Source organism: Helianthus annuus, chromosome 13 (genome assembly GCF_002127325.2).
Source record: "Helianthus annuus cultivar XRQ/B chromosome 13, HanXRQr2.0-SUNRISE, whole genome shotgun sequence".
Lineage (NCBI taxonomy): Eukaryota > Viridiplantae > Streptophyta > Magnoliopsida > Asterales > Asteraceae > Helianthus > Helianthus annuus.
The window spans coordinates 170,311,590-170,338,822 of NC_035445.2; the positions used below are offsets into that span (position 1 = coordinate 170,311,590).

Sequence of the window (27,233 nt, forward strand, 5' to 3'; positions counted from 1 at the left end):
TACACTGATATGATTCTCTTACCCTCGAAACTCGCAAAAAGAATGTTTGTATATATTTATTCATTTATTTACTGCTTAACTTTTATTGTTTTCTTTTAAAACAGTTTCGTCGTTTGGTGCATATCAGCACGACATTAGCGGTGATGTCGTTTGATAACACTCAAAGGATTTTAAATTGTTGTCTTTTACTTTCAAAAATACCAAAAAGATTTTAGGCGTGTTTTAATATAAACTTTATAAAAGCTAAAAAGATTTTCTTTCTACTTTATTTTCGATCGTACGATGTTGGAGCTCGAGTCTTCGTTACCTGAAACCTGACTGAAAACCAAACTGACTAAATCTTCATAAACGGTCGAAATTTGCATGGTTTTGAAAGTTAAAGACTAAAATTGACAAATTTATTAAACTTTCAAACTGTCGGACGGTGTTTGATTGTGACATGGTCATTCGTGTGTCATTTGCTTATACTATGTTCCAAGCAGTTGTTCTCATTACGCGTTTAGATTTCTTGCATGTGCAGATTCTAAAGGCTAGGAGAACATGGTCGATGACAAGCTTTGGAATGAAGGCACGACGAGAAGGCGCTCAAAAGATGAAGATGATCGAGTAGCCGCTGACCATCATCAACACCACAAGGATCTCACTTCATAAAGATAAAGTCTTTTCACGAGCATAACTCAAGGGGGAGCTTATGTTAAGGGGGAGTTTGTCAACACACTTCCTACATGATACGGGTAGTTTGTTGATACACTCTCTGCTTTCAAGACGTGAAGACTTTGAAGATCCTCCGACAATGAAGACTTGAAAGGACATCAGAGTTTTGGTAACTCGAAGACCAAAGACCATCGAAGTTCAAGACGAGTCTGCAACTATAGAAGATAAAGACAAAGCTACAGCCAAGGGGGAGTTTGTTGGTGCACTTGTGTCTGTACTTTGTCTGTATTCGGTCTGTATGTAAACGATGTCCTAAGTTAGTCTGTAAGTTGACCAAGTCAACTATCCTCCTAGTTTGACTTGGCCAACAGTTAACATATGTTTGATATGTTTGTCTGCATCGAAGGATAGCCTCGAAGGATATTGTTGATCCTTCGAGGTGCTCGAAAGATAGGCTTCGAATGATAGACCTCGAAAGGTGATCTTTCGAGGTCAATGCTGATCCTTCGATTACCTTGTCCTCGATAGATGATCCTTCGGACCATCTATCGGATCCTTCGACCAGACATCCTGTGCTGGGTATATATATACCCATGCAGTGTAGTGTGAAAGGGAGATGCACACAGACAGAAAGTTGGAGAGTTGAGAGCATTCTGTCCGAAACTCACACACACACACTTTGAGAGTTTGCAAACTGATTGTAAACATTGAGCTTGTAACCGGAACCTTCATACGCATTAATACAGTGGTGTTAATCGGTGAAATATTGTGTGTTTGTGTTTCTATACTTGCTTCATCTCGGTTTGCCTACTAGCTTGGATTCCGCACTCGCTAGTGGGTTAGTATAACAAGGTTTAGGTTTGTTCTCGATCCTCCGAGAAAAGGGACCTACAGTATACTTTTTCAAAATACTATTTGATCCATTTGAGATAACCACATGAACCCTTGTATTATATATAAATGACTTAAAATTGTCGCATCCACAAAATATGAACTACAGTTTGACTCTTGATGTCAAACAAATTATATTGATTTACAAATCGGTTACCATTCTTCATTAAAAATGGATTTATAACTATGATAGAAATGCAACAGGTTCCACATCATCTTAATGGAAAAAAAAAGTTGTTTTTATTTTAACATTCTTGTTATATTTAATTTGAAAAGCAACGGGCTTGGCCACTAATGTCAAAGAGTATTGTTTGACCCTTGAATTTTTAAATTTGCAGTTAAAGAAAGAAGAAAATCTATCAAGCTTCTTGAGTTTTTTTAACATTCTTGTTACATTACTGAGATTCAAGATAAGGTTGCAACAGAAATCGAAAAAACAACAAAAATGAGAAACAAGGTCACAAATGTTGTAGAATTTGCAAACGGTGCGAGTGAAGAAAGCCTAGAAAAGATGCAGAATCTTCATGCAGATTTCAACAGAACTATCATGCAGTTCCAGTGGTATGCTATCTCATATATTTAGCAATTTCTCATAACTTAGTCAGAGGTCCATATCGTAACAGGTTGGGCCTACCGAAAGTTCTTTTTGTCTAAAAGTTATAAATTAATTATTATTAATAATTATCGTCTCAACAGAAGAAGTAATATTTCAATGATAAGTCGATTTTTTTTCACCAAAACAATTTCAAGGGTTTTAATTTTTTTTATTACACTTTTGGTAACTTTACATCTTATAATACAAATGTGGCAAGCTTCATATGCTGTTATTTACTAGGATGAAACTTTTAGGTGGAAACAATACCATCAGACACCAGATTTATATGCTTTGCGGGGTGATGATGTATCTATTGGTTATGATGTGAAGAAAGGAGATTACCATACCTTATCAGCCATATGCGATAGGCAGGGTCAAGTTTGATGCATTCGAACCCCGAAAGATGGTTTCATCACATTGTTGCTTTCATCCACAAAGCATCTTTAAGTTTACAGCTTTGCAGGTTAGTAAAAATACAACCCATATTGATCATTCCTTTTTCGTTCAGATCATGTAACTGAACCATTGATTTGTAAAATTTTATGTGGTCTTGTTTAACAGTCAACCTTCAAGTTATGTCATATGACCAAAGCAAAAGTTTTAACATGATTTACTATTTTGATGAAGAAACACAAGAGGGACAAAGAATTTGTTTGGCTCAAGAATTTGCGTATGTGCTGCAGATGAAGGAAGATCTTTGCTTCTATTTAGTTAAGTTATTTCATTTTCAAGGTGAATGAAAACAAAAGTGCAAATGCTTAATCTTCACATTGATGGTGATACAGAGTTGATCCATGATCTAGCATACTCGTACTTGGTGCAATTAGACACACCGAAATGGATTGGAAAATGGTTCATGCTAAAAAAGGATTAACTTTCAGTACGTATGAAGTTATATGGGGGATAAGTATTGGACATACACGTCTCGACGAGCCACACACATGGACAAATGCTATAGGCGGGTTTTCCCAAAACTCGGCACCCAATTTCGTCATCTAGAGCTCCAATTTTGAAGCCAAGGTTTTCCCCCAATTTTAGCAGTTTCAATTAATTTCGTCTGCTTGTAAAAAAACGGCTGGATTTTTTAACTAAATATTTATTTGTTGTTTTTTAGGCTGTTAATTTCAAGGAACCCTTGGAGTGGTTACAAGTTGCGTCTGATGGCACTTGGCATTCATGGGCTAAGTTACGCACCTCTGATTGGAACTTATAACCAATAAAGAATGAATGGAACTTGTCTGTGATGTCAAGTTACCATCTGTGAAGATTAAAAGAACTTACCACTGAAGCAAGTTACCTCTAGTGAAGATTGATGAAGTCTCACTAATGAAGAAGAGATACCACGTATTAGCCTATCATTTGACGAAGACAATCTGTTGAGAGGATGTTATACGTAATTGTCACTTGTCAATTCCATACATCTCAACAAGATAACAAAAACATGAGTCCGCATTGAATTTATTATCACTTGACCTCATAGCTTGTCGTGTCAAGCAGTTGAGAGTATGAATTCGGTGCTTGAATTATGTGTGCAAACTTTAGAGCAAATTTGCAAGCCACCCAACCTAACATATCTAGGAAATCGTCTGTAAAATTTGTGACTAGTTCATGATGTATTGAAACATTTGATTTTGAGTAATACCTTGCGCTCAAAAGAATTGTTCTTCTACTCTTGTTTATTGCTATGTTCAATTGATTGACGATGAAACAATGATACTTGACATATTGATTAATTAATATTTCGTTACAATCTAACAAATAATCAATCTAGGGTATTAGCTTGATTGTGATCCACACAAAGTCAATCTCCCAACAACATTAGTGTCCTAGAAAGATGTAATTCACTTGGTAGTAACTCGAAAGATATCCATTCATGTTGCAATATATTATAAAGACTTGATAAATAAAGTAGACATGACCTATAAAGTTTACACAAATATTGTCCTAGGTTGTTAATAGATTTATGTAACTAGTGATTGCGATTTAGATGGTAAGAACGCACAACCACTATTACAACATGATTGTTTGATAACCTTAGGGGGCGTTTGGTTCATGGAATGTTTTGTAATGGAATCAAAAATGATTTGAATGGAATCTTTTGAAAATTCATGGAATGTTTGGTTGGTAAATTGATTAATGGAATTGAATTGTTGAAAAACTTAAAAGACAAAATTAACCCCCTCCCCAATTCAACGAAAAATCCGCCATGGATTGTGTGCAGTGGTCATTGATCACTACAATTTTTGTTTGATAAAAGAATTTACTGTTCGATCTTTTTTTATTATTTTAATTTCAATGTCTAGATGTATAATAAAAGAATTTACTGTTTGATTTTTTTATTATTTTAATTTCAATGTCTAGAACTCGTTAATCAATCCTTTTGATTTCATTCTCATAAGTAATCAATGGAACTTAAGAACAGAATATATTATTTGATTATAAAAATCCATTCTTTTGTGATAAATATGTACATTTGATTGTATACGAAGAATCTGTTTTGATATAGAGAAAATGTGGACCAGTTTGTTAATGTGGATCCAATTGTTTTTAAGGGTTATTCTTGTCATTTGCTCAACATTCCATTGGAATGGAAACTTTTCTTGGGTAGGAGGAAGGATTCTTAAATTCCCTCGACTAAAGGAATTTGATGTTTTCATTCCAATATCCAACCAAACATGATTATGAACCGAATAAATTCCAATTCCATAGAATTCCACGAACCAAACGACCCCTTATACTATTGCAACTTCAGTTTACAATATAAGTTTAAATGCAGAAAAAGAAAGACAAGTAATGAGATAACAAAACAAAGGAAATCATTAAAGTCAAAACTGAATGAGTAAATGGGACATCCCCATTTCTAGGCAACTTCATCACACAACGTTTCGCTTTCACTTTCAATAACTTCTCTGAAACAGGTACAGGCGAAGTATTCCCTAAATTTTCGTTTCAAGATATCTTTAGTGAAGAAAAAGTCAGCCATGTCCGGTCTACCCCACGGTCCATAAACCGCAAAGAACCTCAAACCCGTTAAAGACAACCAGTAAATATGATTATACATATGCGCGATTTCTTCTCCCACTTTCTTCGTTGCGATGTATAGACTCATGGGTTGATCAGTTCGGTCTTTTTCTGAAAAGGGTACCTTTGTATTTCACCCATAAACAGAACTAGAAGATGCCCAAACAATTGCAGGCTGTGAATTTGCATTTTTGCATACTTCAAGAACATTAACAAAACCGACAATGTTACTATGAATATAAGAGTACGGACTCTGCTTTGCGTATCTAACACCAGCTTGATAGCTAAATGCATCACATGAGTAAAATGTACAACGTCAAAGAGTTTGTTCAGCAAAACGGTGTCGTTTATGTCCCCTTCCACAATAAAAATCCCACTTTTTTCCAACAAAACTTGACGAGTCCTTTGAGGGTAGGATCGTAATTATTGTTAAAATTGTCTAACCCTAAAACGCAGTGATCATGGCGTTTCAAGATGGCGCTGATGTGGGTTCTGACAAAACCAGCTGCTCCAGTGACCAAAACAGAGTACCCTGTTTTCGATCGGATGTTGGCTGATGAATTGACCATTTTCCCCATCCGGATCCCTATACACACAGAGAGTGAGTGGTCATGTAAAAGCTAGCGATATTAGAAAGTGTATTGTACAATTGGGCTTAACGTACATTGCATACGCTGTGAATATATAACATGCGAAGTTTGTACTTACAACATGTGATTTTTTGAATAGGGGTAAAATCGCATGAGTAAAAAAAACAATAGCATGTTTTGAAAAATCATAACAAATCGCATGTTGAAAAAAAAACAACAAAATCGCATGGTGATTAAATAAACAAAATCGCATGTTATATATTCACAACGTACGCAATGTACGTTAAGCCCAATTGTAGGTTAACCAAGCCCAATAAAATAAATAGTAAAAAGTAATCTAACAACTAACTGAGCATAAGCAGCGTAAAAGATCAAATGAATCCCAAAGATATAGTCAAATTAACAGATTAAGTGACCATTTTCAATAGCAATCTGCATAGTACATATGATGCAACATACAAATCTATACATAGCCATCAAACTAAACTTCTACTTTATGAACAAATAACATAATTAGTTAATAAAAGCTCATAAACTTTCCTGAAAAAGAAACGGGTTAGTGGGTCACTCGTTCAAGGGTATGCGAAATTTATACATATAGAAATATGAGTCTAGGTATCCATATAACCTGTTATTTACAAACTTCTTTGTCTTTGAATCAATTAAATGGAAAACCTCGAGTTTTAGGTTCAAGAACCCAAATTTAGCACTCATCCCCAATTTAGGCATGAAAAACGACCTACTGGATACTACGACATGAATGTCGATCTAGTTTACAAAAGAAGTTAAGGAATACACATGATCGATTTTCTGATTTTATTAAAAATCGACACTACATACACACTAAGTCGTCACGAAGAAAAAAATGAAGTCGATTGAACCAATAGCATGAAAGCAGTAAAACAAGTTGAAAAAAGTCAAAGTCAGTATAAGAGTTTTTATGCTCCCTCAGTTCAGCAAGAATGTATTGTCTATCAAAATGATGCATAAATTATAAACTAAAAAAGTATTAACTTATAAAAGCTTAAACAGAGTGAAATGGCAAGCATGCATGTTCTCCAAACCCCACAACTAAATTTGTATATATAAAAAAATTCATCTTTAGATAACTGAAATTTTTTCTGAATTACACTTGTTAAACAAACAAAAAGTGGCTATACACCAATTGAGGCCAGAAACGGGTTGGTTAAAACGGGTCAAAGGGGTAATGTTTTGACCAATAAATATTCTAATTTATTCATATATACATGTAGAGAAAGTATAATGTACTTCAGGGCTTAACCTATATTAACATACATGACAAAAAATATAACGTGCGTTATTATCATAGAACGTGCGTGATTATAGTCCCATGCGTGATTATGTGGTCCCATGCGTGATTATGTGGTCCCATGTGGTCCCATGCGTGATTATACCCCTGATCCAACGGTTACCATTGTCTCCTACGTGATGTATGATAAGGCTTTTTGTATGTTAACCTTACTCTATACATGTAAGCCTATTTGTTATCGAGTAATTGCTAATTTCTTTATATGGGTTCTTAAATAAGAAGCCAGCTCAACTAATTCATTTTACCAAGTGTTCAATTACATCTATGATTTAGATACGAATAGAACAAAATACCCAAAGCCATCATCTGATGTTCTAAACAAATTAACAACCTGAGATCCGCTCCAAAACGCCACATAGTTACACACTGAAAACAAAGTCATTTAAAAAATTGTAACAAAAAGAGGCATCTTTCATTGAGGCATTAAAACAAACACCTGGTGTGCATGCAAACTCAATAGCTAAAATCCCTTTCAAAACAAGCAAAAACAAAACCAACAAACATACAAGAGCGCAACATACATTCCCAATTTCACGTAAACGTAAAAAACCCTACGGACCGAAGACAAAAAAAAAACCATCTAGTTCATAAATCAACCGCAAAAAACACAAACAAGAAAACACTAGTCACAAATAGCAGAAATTTACAATAAAAAACAAACCCACAAAGGGGGCAACGATTGAAATCAAAACAACAACTAAAACGAAGGCATAAATTACTTTTTGGGAGCGTGATTATGGGGAAAAGTGGTGGTTCGAACGCACGCACCTGATGTGAAGAACAATTGCAAGCGGCCCACGGTGATTGTTTTTCAAAATATGTACTGCATTTGGGCTGCTGGTTTGAGCCCAACAACTATCTATCATTGGCAAATGGTAGGACTGTAAACGAACCGAACGAACACGAACAAAGCCTTGTTCATGTTCGTTCGTTATGGAAATAAATGTGTTCACGAACGGTTCATGAACACTTACCGAACGAGATTTTATGTTCGTGTTCGTTCATTAACGAAATGAGCGTGTTCGAGAACGGTTCACGAACACAAACAAACACAAACAAAATTGGCGAACGCGACGAAGGATAAAGATAGATGGCCCAGAGAGTAGCACTCAAACTTGAATTTCTTATTGTGGAACGGAGGTCGATCATATTCGCCGATGTAAATAATGAGAAATGAAAGGGAAATGATGCATAAACAAGTTGAAAGCGGGTTTCCTAGTTTAATTGTTATAAATAAAAGTTTAATAATATAAAAAGTACAAATTAAATATAAGAAAGTACAAAGATCTTCAATTAAAACATAAACATACAAACATAAACGAACGCAAATCAACAAATGTTCATGAACACGTTCACGAACATCTTACCGAACGTTCACGAACACAATCGAACGAACGAGACCTCTGTTCATGTTCGTTCATTTAACTAATCGAACGAAAATTTTTTGTTCATGTTCGTTCGTTTAATAAACGAACGGACATAAACGAACTTCCCGCCGAACGGTTCACGAACTGTTCGCTGAACGTTCGGTTCGTTTACAACACTAGCAAATGGCCATTAGGGCATGTTAGGGTAAGCTTATTTAAGTTAAAAACGACTTTTAGGAAAAGGACTTATTGACTTATGACTTTTTGAAAAGGAGTTTTTAAAAAAAGTGTTTGGATTAGCTTATGGGGTGGGAAAAACCAATAAGTCAGTAAGTTATTTTTTAAAAAGTGTTTGGCATAGCTTATTGATGTAAAATGACTAAAAGCTAATAAGTCAATAAGTTAGTTCAAAAAGTCACAACATTCTAACTTTTCAAAAATAACTTTTTGATGACTTTTTCTCCTTCTCAAAAAGTCATTTTGAAAAGGACTGTTGCATTTGTCAAACACTAAAACTTCTTATTGGCTTTTTGATTAAGCCAATAAATCAATAAGTTGGTTGGAAAAACTTAGCCAAACATGCTCTTAGTTTCCTGTTTTCAGCCCATGTAGGCCCAAATTGTATCAGGTATGGGAGGATATACACGGAGATTATTGCTACAAGTTAACTAACAATGGACTTTTATATAGGATGCTTAAATAAAATTACAAAATTAACTATTTAAGTACTTTGATATATTAAGAATATACTTTATATACTTTACTAGGTTAAAACCTTGTGTGTTACACGGGTTGAATAAATATAATTTTATACATTAAGTAATAAAAAAATATATCTTAAAAAAACACATGTGTTGCATAGGTTGAATAAAACTGCGTATTACAAAGGTTGAATAAAACTGTGTATTATATAAGTTGAATAAAATGTAATTTAATCAGTTGACACATACAGTCATCAAAACATGTCTTAAAAATGAATTTCGAAGTACTATTTATTAATTATAAGGGAAAACAAAAAATAGATAGCCTCAATAAATTATAAGTGTCACTCATAGGTTTGTTTATTATATAGTATAGATATAGATTCGGAGACTATACTCATATAAGTTATTTAGTTTAGAATTAATGGAGGGAAAAAAAAAAGCTTAGCCGTTTAAAAAAATATAAGTTATTTTATTTATAATTTTTGTTTTATATAAGGCATTCGTAGACTACAAAGAACCTAATTTAACGATCATTATTTTATATTTAAAATAGAAATCAGATTATTATTTTCTAGCATACCCGTTTATTCATCCAACAACAAATTATAACCCGTAATATATTAAGCTATGAATTATAATATAATAATATGTCAGTCATTGGAGCCATCTATTTTTTAGCATATTAAAATTAAATAATTATTTATGAGATATACGTAGAGATATACTATTTAATATATATAATTATGAGATATACGTAGAGATATAGTATAGATTAAAAACTTATTTAGAAAATATACTATTAATATTAAATTATTATTTTTATAATATATTTCCTTAGATATAGGAATAGGTTTTATAGTTTTATTATATCGTAGAGAGATTTTATTTTAATATTTACGTTTATACTTTTACATCCAAATTTAGGTAACATATTTAAATTGTCTATGACTCTTTATAATAATTAATATGTCTTAAATATACTTAACTTTTTATAATTAGTAAATGTTTTAAATATATTTATTTTAAATAAAATATTATATATTTTTTAAATATGTTTTATAAAAATAAGAATATGACTTAAGATGTAATTTTAAGGAGAGAAAAATTATTATTATTTAATAGGAGAGAAAATACAGGAAATCAAAATCTGAAATTAATCAGAACTGTCAACTCGTGTATTACACGAGGTTTTTTAAAGATATAAGTTTTTATTATTTGCTATATAAAATTACATTTATTATTTAAAAATATAATTTTTATTATTTGATATATAAATTCAACCCGTGTAATACACGGGGTTTTTTAAAGATATAACTTTTTTTATAAATTACTATACAAAATTACATTTATACAACCTGTGTAATACATGAGTTTTTAAAAATATAACTTTTTTTATTATTTGATATATAAAATTAGATTTATTCAACCCGTACAATACACGTGGTTTTTTAAATATATAAATAATTTATTATTTAGTATTTTTTTCATTATTTGATGTATAAAATTATATTTATTCAACATGTACAACAATACAATGTGTTTTTAAAGATATAACTTTTTATTTTTTAGTATATAAAACTATATGTATTCAATCCATGTAATAAACAAAGTTTTTAAAGATATATTATTTTATTATTTAGTATATAGATTCACATTTATTCAACCCGTGTAATACACGGGGTTATAATCTAGTTTATACTATATAATAAAAGAAACCATGTGAGGGACACATGTTGCACGTTGTACAACTCAACATGACGGTCACTAACTCACTATGTGTGCTATATTATTTTACTCATTAAGACTTGTTAAAAATAATTTGTGTCATCTAATTTTTTTATTATAAATAATATGAATATCAATTAAACTGATTATATAGAAAAATAAGTAACGGGGTTGTTTACTGTTATCAATTTAATATTTAAATTATATTGCCGAGGATGAATTTAGTTTTACTTAAATTTTTAAGCCAACAGTAAAAACATATTTTAGTTAGGGAATAAGAATTTAACTTTTAAAAGAGAATGGTGGTTGCCAAATGCCGATAAATTTGTGGGGGAATATATTGGAATTGAAAGATTATATTCAAAATGTCCTCAAACGGTTCATGATAAAATATGTAATAGTGTTAGCTTTTATATATAGTATTAGATAATAATTATTAGATTTGATTTAATATTATCTTTTTTTAATTGAGAGTTGATGATCAACATTTATCCTTAAAATTGTAAATTATTTTTATTTAATAAGAAAACAAAAAAATAGATAGTCTCAATGAATGACAAGTGTCCTATAAATGGTTTCTTTTATTATATGTATAGATAGATTATAGGATGCTTTAATCATTACTCTCACTTATATTGAACCAAAGGTTAAGCCTATCTGAAATAATCATTTAATAGAGCAACGTCAATCACCTTACCTGCCTATGTATATATCATTGTTAACTTATTGAGTCATCTCATGACGTCCAACCGGTCACTGATTTGAGAATATGATTGTCAAAACATGAAGTCAAACTTTCAGCTATCATATCTTATATTGTTAAAACATCGGTAAATCACACATTGTTCAAACAGCTTTGTTTCCTAGTGGGAGTTGGGCTTTCAAATTGGTTACCTTTGTAATATGTATCAAGGGGGTGGTATAACTATACTATTGTGTTCGTTTACACTAGATTAAATCAATAAAATGAATGGTCAAGTTTTCTAGTCATACAAATTAAAAAGTTCATATTAGTTTATTTTCATTCTAGCTCAATAAACAATTTCTTTCATCGGACCATGGGTGTGACACAACAATAAAACGATTTCTTTCTGTGTTTTGTAGCATCTCCGTATTAGTTTCTTTTTAACTGTGGTTGGCCTCTTTGGTTCGTTTTAATGAAAGTTGCCGTTCAAAAAGAATTAAAAATAAAAACGATTTCCTTAACCATTGACAACTTGACTTTAATTATAAATAAATATAATCCATGAAATTTAATAAAAAAAGTACAAACCAATTCGTTGTTATGTAACTAGGTGACAGCTATATACACCTACACTTTACCTACTCCCAAACAAAAGAATTGTTAAAATATGTTGACCAAGAGGACCAAGAACATCAATAAACAAATATGAATTTTATTAATAGCTACATCCCTATCATTCTTTCAATATTACACATACTAAATACTGCAATAATAATTACCTAAACACGAATGCAGCAATTAGTCGGAGACGATAAGGCCCAGTGTTGGTTTTATCCTGCTGGGCTGAAGCCCACTCACAAAGAGAAAAGTAAAAAGGACTGGGTCACTACATAACTAACTGATCTGCATATTTGTTAGATCTAGTTCTTAATTTTTTTTATAAATAATTTCATTAACGTGCAAACTAAAATATATAGTTAACTTGCGTTGTTAAATCTGAGATTTTCCCTTTGTATATATTGATGTAATTATACGTGTCTTACAAAAGAGTTATGATGAGAAATAATAGATAATCATATATAAGTAACCAAAATTTCTAAGATCTTTCAAGATAGCATGATAAACTAATAAATGGCTCATGCACATATCTAAAGTACACATAGAATAATTATATAATTTTATATCTTATGTAAACTGAAAGAGAGTAGGTCGAACACTCAAAACTATTGTGAAAATCCTTAAAAAGGTATGTTTGTACGGCTTTTTTTTTTCTTTTGTAACACCCTGCTAATTAACCAACGTGATTAGCTAAATAAAATATAGCAGCTTGTGTCAGGCAAGTGGTCTTCAAAATGCATTTTTGATATTCTAAATATTCTTTTTTTATGCATCAAATTAATGCTTTTACTAACGGGACAAGCCAAATGATCTAGTTAAACTGTTTTATTGAACATGAGATTATGATTTGTACAGATCGATATAACTATGTTGTTTAACCAAATAGTTACAATTAGGAAAAAGAGTTAAAAGCCATTTTAGTCCCTTGGTTTTGGCCATTTTGCCAGTTTAGTTCAAAGGTTTGAAACGTTGTCATTTTAGTCCAAATAGTTTCAAACGTTGTCATTTAAGTTTACTGGGTTAACTTCATCCCTTTATTCTGTTAACTAGAAGGGCATTTCAGTCATTCTATATGTAATTTTGTTAACTAGAAGGGCAACTCGACCATATAAAATGATCGAATTACCCTTCTAGCTAACAAAAAAATGGACAAAGTTAACCCAGTGGACTAAAATGACAACGCTTGAAACTGTTTGGACTAAAATGGCAACGTTTCAAACCTTTGGATTAAACTGATAAAATGGCCCAAGCCACATGGACTAAAATGACATTTAACTTTAGGAAAAAAACATAGATGAAATTAAAGTAACCTAGCGGTCTAAGACCCTTTCGCAATAAAATGATAATATATATCGATCATGCATGTCTTTACACGGAATAACTATATAATTTTATATCTTATTACACATTCACACGGCATGATTGATTGTTTGATTGTAGTGGTGATGCATATATTTTACATATAGACCTGGCAAACGGGTCAGGTTGGGTCGGGTCATGGGTCAAAACGGGTTGGGGTTGAAACGGGTTCAGGGCAAAACGGGTCAATTAAAAAAAGGGTTGTTTTGGTTCGGGTCAAAACGGGTTCGGGTCGGAACGGGTTCGGGTTGAAACAGGTTCGGGTCGGAATGGGTTCGGGTCAGAACGGGTTTCGGGTCGGGTCGATTAAAAAAATGTTTTTTCTTTACAACACAACAATTATGTTTTGCATTTATTCAAGTGCAAAATACCAAATGTTACAGTACCAAGTTTTGCATTTATTATATATGTTTCTTTATAGATACAGTCATACACACATATGTGTAAGTGACGACCCAGGCGATATCCCAAACTCTTGCTCGAGTTCAACTAGCTTCTCCTCCAACCTCACGGGACTCTGGGTAACCAACCGAGGGTTTCTAAGTATCAACCTTTCAATATCCTTATTACAAACCCCATATCTCTCCAACAACTCCACATTAGTCCTGAAACTCTTCCCATAAAAAGGCCAATGAGACCTCAAAACAGCTTATGTGTAAGTGTGTTTGTTTCTGTGTTATGAAGTGAGAGAAGGTGAAAACGAAAGCGTACAGTTGCATCCTGTGTGTATGTATGTATATGCAAAACATAATTGTTCGGGTCGAAACGGTTCGCGTCAAAACGGTTCGATTCAAAACGGTACTGGTCGAAACGGTATTGGTCGAAACGGTACGGACCAAAACGGTTCGCGTCGAAACGGTTCGATTCGAAACGGTACGGGTTTCGGTTCACGTCGAAACGGTTCAATTCGAAACGGTACCGGTCGAAACGGTTCAATTCGAAACGGTACGGGTCGAAACGGTTCGCGTCGAAACAGTTCGCGACGAAACGGTTCGATTCGAAACGGTACGGGTCGGTTCGCGTCAAAATGATTTGCGTCGAAACGGTACTAGTCGAAACGGTACGGGTCGAAACAGTACTGGTCGAAACAGTATGGGTCGAAACGGTTCGCGTTGAAACGGTACGCATCGAAACGGTACGGGTCGAAATGGTTCAATTCGAAACGGTTCGCCTCGAAACGATACGCGTCGAAACGGTTCGTGTCGAACGGTACGGGTCGACACGGTACGAAACTCGTCGCGACCCGAAACCTGCCCCGTTTCTTTAAGACTTCTTTTTGAGTGACTTCCAAATTACTGGTTCTAGAAACTTCCAAGGGTCTTCCAACATTGACTTGTTGAAGAAACAATCGGGCCGTTGTTCTTCTGCCAATACATGATTATGGGCCCGCCCTGGCCCTCCACCCTGCCCTGACCCACGGCCTCTCCCTCTCCCATATCTTGGACCACTGGTGAAGTGGGTTTGCGGGCTAGGAAAACCGACACCTCTAGGGTGAGGACTATTGCCCCTCCAACTCGGGTTCGGTAAAGAGCTGCTTTGTGGTGGGTTAGATGAACAAGCATGATTAGAACTTGCATAATATCCCTTTGGTTGTTGCATTTGTGGATTTGGCGATTGGTTTATATGGGGTTGAAGGGAAGGTGAGAAACGTTTCATTGGTCTGCAAACTTGTTGAACCAAATAATATTTATGTAAAATAATAAGAAAGGGAATTTAATGCTTGTCGAAAACATAAGAAAAATTAACATAAAGAAAATCAAACTACTGCTGTATGCATAAGAAGTGGCAATTTCAACCCATTTACTGATTGGGTCAATTCGTAATAAATCAGTAAAATAATGTTTTTTTAGATGGCTTAAAAGGGAACGGGTCAAACAAGCTGAAAGTTGCTCAAAGTGTATTTGTAATTCATAAAACCTCCTAAGTCGATCACTCAAAAATAAAAAATATTACTGCAGTAATATAATTTGACTAAAATGGTTAGTAAAATTGACCCATTTAGACTTGTACAACATGATCACCCATTTGATATTCATATTGCTACATATATAAAAACATAGCATCAATTCGCAATTTATAATACTTGTTTAGTGACAATCTCTCAAAAGTTTTTTTGCCTCCAATCCAATCATCTTAAAAGGTCAATTAACTAAACACGGATTCAATGATTATCCGTTTAAGCCCCATCAAGTCACGCAGAGATGTAAACTTTCACGTTCAAATGGTGAAATCAAGAATATATATAGAACACCGACGAATTAGCACACATAAGAAATTCAAAAGTATGTGATAACAATAAGGTCATATGGTATTACTTGGAGTGGATGAAATATTCTGTGATATCTGAGGGCTGACCTGGCTCCTCTGCTTGTTGCCAGAATACGCAGCCATTGGGTTGGTGTAATAACAAAAGCTTCGAGAAGTCGTCTGCACCTCAGTTTCAGAGTTAGTTGTGGATTCAAGTAACGGGTTTGCGAGACTAACGGCTGAACAATCTTTATTATGAGTTGCATCCTCCTTTGAAGCTTCCAATCGCATAGCTTTTAGTCTTTCTCTTCTCTGAGTTGACTCTTCCATTGACCAGAGAATATATACATACACTGCACGATTGCATACACACATTTAAGATATGTGAAATCAGGATGTGTTTGTGATATTAGAAGTGTCAAATGGGCGAAAATTTACAACATGGCTAGAAAGGAAACATGTATAAGGGGTCAAAAAGTCATCCAAAGTGATTTTAAATTCATAAAAACCTCCTAAATCAACAAGTTGCTTTATATTTTTAACAGAATATATATTATTATGATAACAATTCTAACCCGTATAGAACTCTACCCATGTGACCCGTTACCCAACCCACGCACTTTGATTGAAATAAATATGATGCACTTACATAAACACGAAAAGAAGCACCAACAAGATCAATAATGTGGCTCAGAAAAGAGGTGATGTATCAACGACTATGACTATTTAAGCTGAAACAGGGTGTCATATTTCTAAGAAAATAAGCCCATGCTTAATCAACTAACTAATCCACTCAAAAGTTCACAAGAATTTATGCATGTATAAGGGAGTGAGGTAACTAACTGATATAAATAAAAGGCACCCGAAGTAAGTAAGAGTTTCAACTCAACAACTGATATCAATGTGCTTAAAAGTTAAAGCATATAAAAATCAAACAAATTTTACATCAAATTAGCTTCTAAAAGATTTATAAACAACCATATCGATTTATTAGAAGCCATAACATAACCACAGAGATTGCAACTTCAAACCTCAAATACGAATTCAATTCCATAATACCGCAATGGTTTCTTTGGTGATGGGCTTGAAGCCTACCTATTAAAAGATAAAGAAAAAGGGGTGGCCACGAGGGGTTTGGACTTTGGGGACGCCATAGGTTAATTTCCAATGTAAATTAATTAATAAATACGATTAAGTTTCATAGGTTACTTTCCAATGTAAACTAATTAATAAATATGATTAAGTTTTAATAATTTGATTTGTATGGGTATTAAATCCAGTTATTCATTTTTTATTACATGATTTTTTCTCACCATAAAACTTAAGTAATTTAGCTAAATTGTTTTCTTGTATTTATTTCCCAATTTAAAGTTATTATGTCAATAAAATAAACTTGTTAATGGTTTGAGTCAACAAGGGTCAAAACCAGCTTTGTTTCGAACTGGCTTTTTAGGCTGAAAAAAAAAGCAGTTTCAAAAATGGGTTTTAAATATGTTCCACACCAATTACAACCCATATGTTTGGGTCGATTCAGAACCAATTTCAATATCGATCCTGGTTTTGAATTACAAACATGCTCTTGTTAAGTAGTTTCTTTTTTTCACTTCCTTAACCCTAGTAATATTAAGCTGGGCTCAAATGACTTGTTTAAGAAGCTGGACTTGGCCCAACTTAATCAGCAATGGCCTATGTGACTCAAACCACTTAAATCTTCTCCCCCTTTGGAGACGAATGGAGTTCACTTTCGGCCACCATGCCGCCGTTATCCCTTACTTTATTTTCATGTTTTTTTTTTCCAAACCAGTTCAGGTTTGAGTCAACAAAAGTCAACCAATTTATCTTGAAAGTGGTTTTTGAGGGAAAAAGGTTGGTTTCATTAATCAATTAGGCTCAGGTTTAATTGGGCCAGTTTGAAACCAATTACAAAGAAACCAGTTTTTAACTAGCTTCCTAGACTAGTAATATTAAGTTGGGCTTAAGTGACTTTGTTTAACAAGTTGGACTTGGCCCAACCTAATCATTAATGGCCTATTATGCGACTTATTAAACCAGTTAATCTTCTTCCCGCTTTGGAGACGAACGGAGTTCACTTCCGGCCATCGTGTCGTCGTCGCCGATTCATCCCGGTTATTGATTTGTGTCATTATACCAGTTGGCCAGTCCTAGAGCTGATGCTACCCCTAAATTACACAAACCCAACTCTGTTTATCATCATCATCTTCTTCATCTTTTCATGAAATCTCTTCCTCTCTCATCTCATGGGTGTCGGTTTCACGGATTGGTGGAGAAATAGCAGCTGTTGGTTGAAACTAAAAAGGTAGGGTTTTGAATAGCTGGAGAATTGAGAGGTTTGTGATGAGAATGAGGGGATGAAATTAGGGTTTAGAGAGTACACGAGAAAGCATCCACACACGCATCCCTGTAAGTATCACCTCAATTTTATGAATTCCAATTGCGTTTATGTGTTTGATTTCTGATTTAGATACAATTGGGTTTATGGGTTTGTTGATAATTGGAATTTCGATTAGTAATTTACTATTTTTTGTGCCCTGATTATTCTGATACTCTGTTTGCACTATTCGATTTGAAGCTCAATTGATGATTGATCGCTTTGATTTGCTGATTAGTACTTCAAGTTTATGAACACGTAATTGCTGGTTACTTTGGATTTAAAGTAACTTATGAGTAGAATGCCTGTTTCTTTTAAACATGAGTTTGTAATTCAAATTGCAGCTTCATGGTCTTCCCCTTCATATATCTGTGTATGTCTCTTTTTAGACAAAGTATTATAGTATAGGGACTAATATGGTGTTCTACTGCATAGACTAATGGGGCAGTATTTCATTTTACATGAATATGTGATTCAAATGGCAGCTCTTATTATAGTCCCTATGCAAACCATTTTTATATTTCTTTGTTTACAAGCTCTGAATTAAATGGTAAAAAATACACATTACAGTAAAAATCAATCTTCATCAACATTCTATTTATGCTATTAAGACGACGGAATATAGATGCTCATTATATGACCCGCTTCACTAATAAAGTGTAAACTTTAAAGCCATATGCCCCTATATATATGTCTGATCAGTTTGAGATAGAAAAAGTGGAAAACAAACCAAATCAACCCATCTTGGCATTCATAAGTAAATGGGTTGAAATTGCCCTCCTTCATTCTCACAACCAAATTTTGTGTACAAGATAATATAATATGGTATCAAGGCAACAGGCTTTTTTTATGTAATTTTAGTTCTATTAGTTTCACTTCAACTTGAAATTCTTTTTTATATGACTAAACTTAAAATTCTTTGTTATCAAAATATGTAAGGTCCGTTGGTAAAATGTTAAAAATGCTACCTTTACATGTAGATAGATAGATATGGAGTAAGGACGAAAGCTGGTAAGAAGCAATCATCGGAAGATGCTGGTGTCAAAATTGCACATTCTGCAGGTACTTCAATGAGCTTGCCTTAAATAAGGTATGTTTTAACATACATATTAATTTTGATTTTTTATGAAAATCAAAATATATTCATATCAATTCCAATTTTGGAAATTGTTGTTTTGACCTTTATAGTCAAAGTGGGACAGGTAAAAGAGCTTTGTTCACCTCACTGAGCGGTGGATACAGTTAGACTATGATTTGTAACGCCAGTATGTAGAGGTTACCTAATTTGATGCTGATTATATTAAACGGACATTTGAAATTTAGTGACGTTATATGACTGGGTTATTAAATTACTGTTCATTCTTATGCTGTCAGTTTACTGTGTTTATGATGTTCTATCAAACTCTGCATTTTGATATAAGATTCTTGAACTCTGTTATGCATTTTGATCTAGCTCATTGTATGGTTTGGTATAAGATAGACACGCTTGTGTATCCATTACGTGTATCCATGAGCGGCCCCACCTTATAGATGTATGTACATGACGTTGGAGTGACGCTGTATATTTTCAGGCAACAACACCTACATTCAATCACAGTAAACTTGAATCACCGGAAGCTTGTAGGCTTTACGTCACAAACTTGATGCATAGTTACTTCTTTTGAATTTTCCCAAGTATTTGAAGAAGCTGATAACTCAATGAAGGTGATTATTATCACTTGTTTTGTTCTGAAGCAAACATATCTCATGCATTCACATTTTGTAAGAATGTCATGATTACCTGGCCATGCAAGATGCTTATGCCTAGTGATTAGCATAGCAGCACTCTGGATTTTGGAAGGTGAGTGAACCGTTTAGATCGGCCTTGTGAAAGTTATGTTTTCACATGTCTAATTACTCTCTTATATTAACAGGTTATATCGTCCCCCGTTGATGCAGTGACAGATACATATGGAACATTTCTACCTGATGGAACAGCTTTACAGTTTCAGCAGATTCTGAGCTTAAGTGTTTTAGAGGTGCCAAAATGGGTTGGTTGGACGGGTTGAAATTTGAATAACAGGTCAAAATAAGTAAACTTTGTACTGGTCAAACATGTCGTGTACTGGGTTGACCCAAAAATACTTTATGTCAAACATTTTAAATTGAGATTTAAATGGAGCAATTTTACGAAATAAATCCACATCCAAGCTATCATAGACAACTTTTGACCCGTTCCAGCCATTTTCAATTTAATTACCCATTTGACCATTTATTGGTCATGTATGTACTAACCGGTTTATTGGTTCAAATTATATATATGTATGTGTATGTCTCTGTTTTGAACCTAATAAATCCGATTTGGGGGTAGTAGTCAGGGCAAAAGCTGGTAAGAAGCAATCGTCAGAAGATGCTGGTGGCAAAATTGCACGTTCTGCAGGAGCTTCAATGAGCACTAAACCCACAAGGTGATGGTAACTTTAACTCACATGCAACACGAGAAAAAATGTGGTGGTTTGCCTTTGGCTATAAAGGCAATCGGAAGGCTACTGAGAACGAAAACAGATGGAGAAGATTGGGATGACCTGTTGAATAGTGAGATATGGGATCTAGAAAATGCAAATGAAATTGTTCCAACCCTTAGGCTAAGCTACCGTGATGATGATGAGGACAATTGAAACGCTTTAAAGGTGGATGAAGCCAATGTTGTTCAAAGTAAACAAACACACAGGTGCTGCTGGAGTAGAAGCTGCAGCAGGGCTAATGAATGCCAACGTTGCTCATAAAGAGGCTTCCGAAGGTTTGGTTTTATACTGTCATGTGCGTGCTTTTACTTCTTTTCCTGTATAATTAGAGGGCGCAATTTCTACGTAAACTGGTCATTTGGGTTATCTTCCATTTCCTTAAAAGTCGAATGGGCCAAAGCATAAGATCTTTCTAGAAAGGAAAACTGTTAATTTGGTGGAACGTAGAATCATACTCTAGTTTTACTGCAGACATCTTATTTGCTTCATCTTATTTACTAGTGGGCCAACCGAATATCTTATATGTTACTACTAAACTTGCAGGGAACTTATACCCATGGCATGCTAAAGGATCTTCAAGACCAGTATTGAGAAAGATTTAATTTAGCAGTGTAATAGACAGCAAAATGGAGTAAACGGTCACATATGTTCATTGAATCAGCATTTTAATAACAATCAAAGTCTTAAGTGTAAGTTTTTTTAAGTCAACAACATTTGACCAGCCATAAGTGGTGGACTTAGATTAAGTAACCGACTTGACCGTACACAACCCGTAACATCAGTGGGTGTTGGGTTTGATTTTGATGTTACCGGTCATGTACGGGTCAAGTCGGTTACCGGTTTTGTTTAAATGGGTCACGGAATAGAAAACGGGTCATGGGTTGGTAGGTAAATGGGTCTTTAACCATACAAAGGGTTAATGAAGAAACGGTCTATGTGTTGACCGAGTTTACCTTGGCCATTGAGATATAAAATGGATATTTGTATAGGGGGTTCTTGAATGTCTTGTTTCTTGACTATTTTTGTTTGTGCTTCGTTGGTAACTTTTGCTTTTTTATTATATGTTTATTATTGTAGTAGTTTTTATTTTTATACAATGATAACAGAGGTAACAAAATATTTGGGTTTGGTGGTTAAACAGGTAACAAAATATTTGGGTTTGGTGGTTAAACAGGCAATCTTTCCTGTGTTGATTCACAAACACTTTTTCATCCCTTTTTCTTTAAGTATTTTATATAACTTAAATATTTAAATTACTGTTAAGAGCAGAGCCGGCCCTGGGGTGGGCGGGGGCCGGGGAGGACCACCAGACAGGGGACGTCTTTATCTCGGGGCTCATTTGCTTTTCCAACGCCCTTATTTCCTGCAAACCAATAAAAAATCATAAGCACGTTTCATAATCACGCAGAGTGATGAGAATTCTATGGATTGATTTTGTAGGTCATCGCCATTTGTTGACCCGTTTTCCCCTGTGAAGCTACCAGATAACTGGGAGAATACACCCCTTAGCCATTATAGTTGGTCCTACGGGACGTGACATGGTGGTTGTGGGCTTGATCTCTTAAAGGGTGGTTTTGTTCCAACGGTGGAAATAGAAGGCGGTGGGTGGTGGTTGATGTGGGCGGTAACGGAGCGAGAGACAGTGAGGTAGCGACCGGATATGGCTGACGCCCGCGGGGAGGGATTTATCGGAGATGGTGAGGGGTGGTCGCTGGTCTTTAGTCTTTATGTCATTGCATCTAAATATTTTTAAAGGTTGCAAATAGTCCCTAACAAGATATAAAGTTGTATCTTATTATTGCAATAAAATTTAACCTTATTCTTAGTTGGAAAAGATCAGTATATCAATATCAATATAAATAATAAAAATAAGGTAGAATGTTAAAAATTATTAAATGATATTGTAAAAGTATATGATTCCAACTGAAATAAAAATAAGGTAGAATGTTAAAAATTATTAAATGATATTGTAAAAGTATATAAGTCCAATTGAAAAAAAAATAAGGTAGAATGTTAAAAATTATTAAATGATATTGTAAAAGTATATAATTCCAACTGAGATGTGAAAAACAAGAATATATATATTAGATAGGGATCCATATTAGATTGTTAGATATTGAAAGATGTGGTTATAGAAAGTTGAAGTCACGTGTGTTTTCGAGTGGCAAATGAGATGAAGAGGTATGGTGAAAGAATAAAAAGGAGACGAGCTAAACCGGTCTAAGAGTTCTAAAAAATGTGTTAAACTGTTGGATGGGTTGACTTGTTTAAATAAATGGGATGACGGTCAAACTGTGTGATTAAATTAACATGTTAAATAGATCAACCGAACATAACCGGTGTTATCATAACATTAAACACAAGCACGACGTGTTTATTATTAAACCAGAAACATGCCGATTCCGTTATACAAATATACCCTTTCTAGTTTTTACTAATAAATGTAAATGAGTGTTGGCAACCTGGCCATTTAATTCATAAAATGTTACAAAAATATATTAATTAATGGAATATGCTTGAGAACAATGTTGACCAAGACCATTGTAGATAAGACCATGAACAGAATCCTTCTTTCAGTCCACTCATATCTTATCTCAACTCCTCTTGTCACCACTGGTTAAATTCACTGACTATAAAACCATGACTACCTTCATTCATTCATTCTACGCACTCCACTCATATCTTATCTTATCTACACTCCTCTCTTCAGTCTGCAGAGCAACTACCCTCATTCCCATTTCACTTGTTAACCATGGCTGAAACTCTTGCAAATGAACTCCTCAAAGTCCTTGTTAAGAAGATGACCGATGAAGCCTTCAAGCGAATTGCTCGCGCTCAGGGAATTCACAACGAGCTCAAGGAGTTGAAGACCACACTGTCCAGGATCCAAGATCTGCTTAACGATGCATCCCAGAAGGAGGTGACTCATAAATCTGTCAAATCATGGCTGAATGCTCTCCAACATTTGGCTTACGATATCGATGACGTACTCGACGATTTGGCTACCGAAGAAATGCATCGTGAACTCACCCTGCAGGAACCTGCAGCATCCACCAGCATGGTAAGAAAGCTCATCCCATCATGCTGCACAAATTTCTCACTAACTCATAGGCTGTCTCCCAAGTTAGATAGTATTAACAGAGAGTTAGAAAATCTAGAAAAACGAAAAACGGATCTAGGTTTGCTTAAGATAGATGAGAAGCCAAGAAATACTAGTAGAAGAAGCGAAACCTCTTTGCCAGAACGCGATGTTGTCGGAAGAGAAGTTGAGAAAGAGCAATTGCTTAAAAAGTTGTTGGGGGATGATGATGGGTCATCTCAGGATAACTTTAGTGTCTTACCTATAGTTGGTATGGGTGGGGTTGGAAAAACCACTCTAGCCAGACTTTTGTATAACGATACAAAGGTGCAGGATCACTTTGAACCCAAGGCATGGGTTTGTGTTTCAGATGATTTTGATATTTTCAAGATAACTGATGCTATCCTTCAAGATGTGACTAAAGAAAACAAGAAATTTACAGATCTAAATCAGCTTCAAAAGGCTCTCACTGAGCAATTGAAGGACAAACGATTTCTACTAGTAGTTGATGATGTGTGGAGTGAGAACTATGGTGATTGGGAAAACCTAGTTCGACCGTTTCTGTCATGTGCTCCTGGAAGTAGGATAATCATGACCACTCGTAAGGAGCAATTGCTCAAACAGATAGGTTTTCATAATGTAGACCGTCTCAAGAGTTTGTCGAATGAAGATGCATTGCGTTTATTTGCACTACATGCATTGGGGGTAGATAACTTCGACTCACACACGACACTTAAACCGCAAGCTGAAGGTATTGTGAAAAAGTGTGGTCGTTTGCCTTTGGCTTTAAAGGCAATTGGAAGGCTTTTAAGGACAAAAGCAGATAGAGAAGACTGGGATGAGGTGTTGAATAGCGAGATATGGGATGTAGATATTGGTAATGCCACTGAAAGTGGTAAAGATGTGGAAAATAGTGACAAGATTGTTCCGGCACTTAGGATAAGCTACCATGAACTTTCTGCAGATTTGAAGCAGTTGTTTGCATACTGTTCCTTGTTCCCCAAAGACTTTTTGTTTGACAAGGAGGAGTTGGTATCATTGTGGATGGCAGAAGGGTTTTTGAACCCATCCAAGTCACCAGAACGCTTGGGCCGTGAATATTTTGAAATTTTATTATCAAGGTCATTTTTCCAACATGCACCTAATGATGAATCATTGTTTATCATGCATGATCTGATGAATGACTTGGCCACTTTTGTTGCCGGAGAATGTTTTCTAAGGTTTGACAATCATATGAAGACAAAGACAGAAGCTTTGGCAAAGTATCGCCATATGTCATTTACTCGCGATGAGTATGTAGGTTACCAAAAGTTTGAGGCATTCAAAGGAGCCAAAAGCTTGAGAACATTTTTAGCAGTATCTCTCGGTGTGAATAAAGGTTGGAGCTACTTTTTCTTATCTAATAAGATTTTGGTTGACTTACTTCCTAGCTTAACATTATTAAGGGTTCTTTCTTTGAGTCGTTTTCAAATAACTGAGGTACCAGAGTTCATCGGTAGTTTGAAGCACTTGCGGTATCTTAATTTATCTGGAACTAGGATCGAAGTGTTACCGGAGAACATTGGCAACCTTTATAATCTACAAACATTGATTGTTTCTGATTGCGGAAGTCTGACTAAGTTGCCTGAAAGCTTCTCGAAGCTTAAAAAGTTGCGACATCTTGATATAAGGGATACTCCGCTTTTGGAGAAGCTGCCAATGGGGATTGGTGAGTTGGAAAGCCTTCAGACTCTCACCAAGATCATCATTGATGGAGATGATGGCTTTGCAATAAATGAGCTCAAGGGATTAACAAATCTCAATGGGAAAGTTTCCATTGAGGGATTGCACAAAGTGCAAAGCGCAAAGCATGCACGGGAGGCGGACTTATCTCTAAAAAAGATTACTGGATTAGAGCTGCAATGGGTTGATGTGTTTGATGGCTCACGAATGGATACACTTGAAGAGGAAGTTCTCAATGAGCTGAAACCTAATAGTGATACATTGAAAACGCTTTCAGTCGTGTCATACGGGGGAACACAAATTTCAAATTGGGTTGGTGATCGCTCTTTTCATGAGTTGGTTAATGTGTGTATACGTGATTGTAGAAAATGCAAATCTCTACCCTCATTCGGGTTGCTCCCTTCGCTTAAGAGGTTGCAGATTCAAGGCATGGATGAGGTTAAAATCATAGGTTTGGAATTAACGGGAAATGATGTTAACGCCTTCCGTTCACTTGAAGTTCTAAGATTTCAAGATATGTCTGGATGGGAGGGGTGGTCAACTATAAATGAGGGTTCAGCAGCAGTGTTTACGTGCCTTAAAGAGCTTTATGTAAAGAATTGTCCACAATTGATTCATGTCTCACTTCAAGCACTGCCTTCACTCAAGGTTCTTGAAATTGACACATGTGGTGATGGTGTTTTGAGAAGTCTGGTTCAGGTAGCTTCTTCAGTCACTAAATTGGAAATAACTTGTGTATCAGGGCTTACATATGAGGTGTGGAGAGGAGTTATAAGGTATCTTAAGGAAGTTGAAGAATTAAGTATCAGGGGATGTAGTGAAATAAAATACTTGTGGAAATCAGAAACAGAGGCAAGTAAGCTGCTTGTGAGATTAAAGGAATTGAGATTATTTTATTGTTCAGGTTTGGTAAGTTTAGAAGAGAAAGAGGAGGATGACAATTTTGGGAGCAGCACCGGCCTGTTATCTCTTAGACGTTTGTATGTAGATTCTTGTAGTAGCATAAAGCGATTATGCTGTCCAAATAGCATTGAGAGTTTGTATATTGAAAATTGCTCAGTTATTACAGATGTCTACCTCCCAAAAGAAGGAGGAGGGAATAAGCTCAAATCACTTCGTATAAGCAATTGTGATAAACTTCAGGGAAAAATCAACTACACAAGCATGCCAATGCTTGAAACCCTAGATATTTATAGATGGGAAAATCTAAGATCAATCAGTGAATTGAGTAACTCCACTCACCTCACCAGCCTGGATGTAATGCGATGCCCACATATCGTGTCACTTCCAGAGCTTCAGCTATCACACCTCACCCGTTTGTCAATTATTGGTTGTAAACGTCTGGTGTCATTACCTGAGCTAAAGAATCTCGCCTTGTTAAAACATCTGGAAATCAGAGGGTGTCCAGGTATTGATGTTTCCATTCATGGTGGGGGTTGGCCTCCCAAACTGGTTACGCTTACAACAGGGGGGTTGAAAAAGCCCATCTCAGAATGGGGCTATCAGAATTTCCCAGCTTCCCTTGTTAAACTAACGTTATATGGTGAACCTGATGTGAGGGATTTTAGTCAATCGTCTCACCTTTTCCCTTCTTCTCTTACATCTCTGAAGATAAGGGAATGTGATAGGGTTAAAACCTTGGGGAGAAAGAAAACTAAGAGATAGAGAGATATTTGACTCAAATTCTGGCTTGATTTCATTCCATACGTAACATCCACATAAATAGATAGAAACTTACATAAGACACCCCTAA

At 35.0% G+C, this 27,233-nt stretch overlaps 1 protein-coding gene, 3 long non-coding RNA genes and 1 pseudogene across 6 annotated transcripts; 4 read left to right on the forward strand and 1 right to left on the reverse strand.

Moving 5' to 3' along the window:
• The first annotated feature begins 1,850 nt into the window (after nt 1-1,850).
• LOC110897664 lies at nt 1,851-2,968 on the forward strand. The gene is made up of 3 exons (XR_002568855.2): nt 1,851-2,106; nt 2,381-2,603; nt 2,768-2,968. It is a non-coding gene; the product is annotated as an uncharacterized LOC110897664 (long non-coding RNA).
• A 111-nt stretch (nt 2,969-3,079) lies between these two features.
• LOC118485554 lies at nt 3,080-3,811 on the forward strand. The gene is made up of 2 exons (XR_004876634.1): nt 3,080-3,160; nt 3,255-3,811. It is a non-coding gene; the product is annotated as an uncharacterized LOC118485554 (long non-coding RNA).
• A 1,095-nt stretch (nt 3,812-4,906) lies between these two features.
• Nucleotides 4,907-5,852, reverse strand: LOC110900674 (annotated as a pseudogene).
• Nucleotides 5,853-17,756: 11,904 nt separating this feature from the next.
• On the forward strand, nt 17,757-22,504 carry LOC110897659. Of its 3 annotated transcripts, none has more exons than XR_004876631.1 (5): nt 17,757-18,207; nt 19,156-20,015; nt 20,089-20,974; nt 21,223-21,368; nt 22,120-22,504. It is a non-coding gene; the product is annotated as an uncharacterized LOC110897659 (long non-coding RNA). The 3 variants fall into 3 exon arrangements; XR_004876630.1 differs by having other exon boundaries at nt 20,089-20,954; XR_004876632.1 differs by having other exon boundaries at nt 20,089-20,954; nt 22,157-22,504.
• Nucleotides 22,505-23,329: 825 nt separating this feature from the next.
• On the forward strand, nt 23,330-27,145 carry LOC110900673 (putative disease resistance protein At3g14460). The gene has a single exon (XM_022147550.1). It carries the CDS (start codon nt 23,432-23,434, stop codon nt 27,143-27,145), a length of 3,714 nt encoding a protein of 1,237 aa, XP_022003242.1. The 5' UTR covers nt 23,330-23,431.
• The last annotated feature ends 88 nt before the right edge of the window (nt 27,146-27,233 follow it).

Bases quoted from the DNA above. Each gene is read 5' to 3' on its own strand.
- LOC110900673 (XM_022147550.1), top strand. From the start codon at position 23,432: ATGGCTGAAACTCTTGCAAATGAACTCCTCAAAGTCCTTGTTAAGAAG.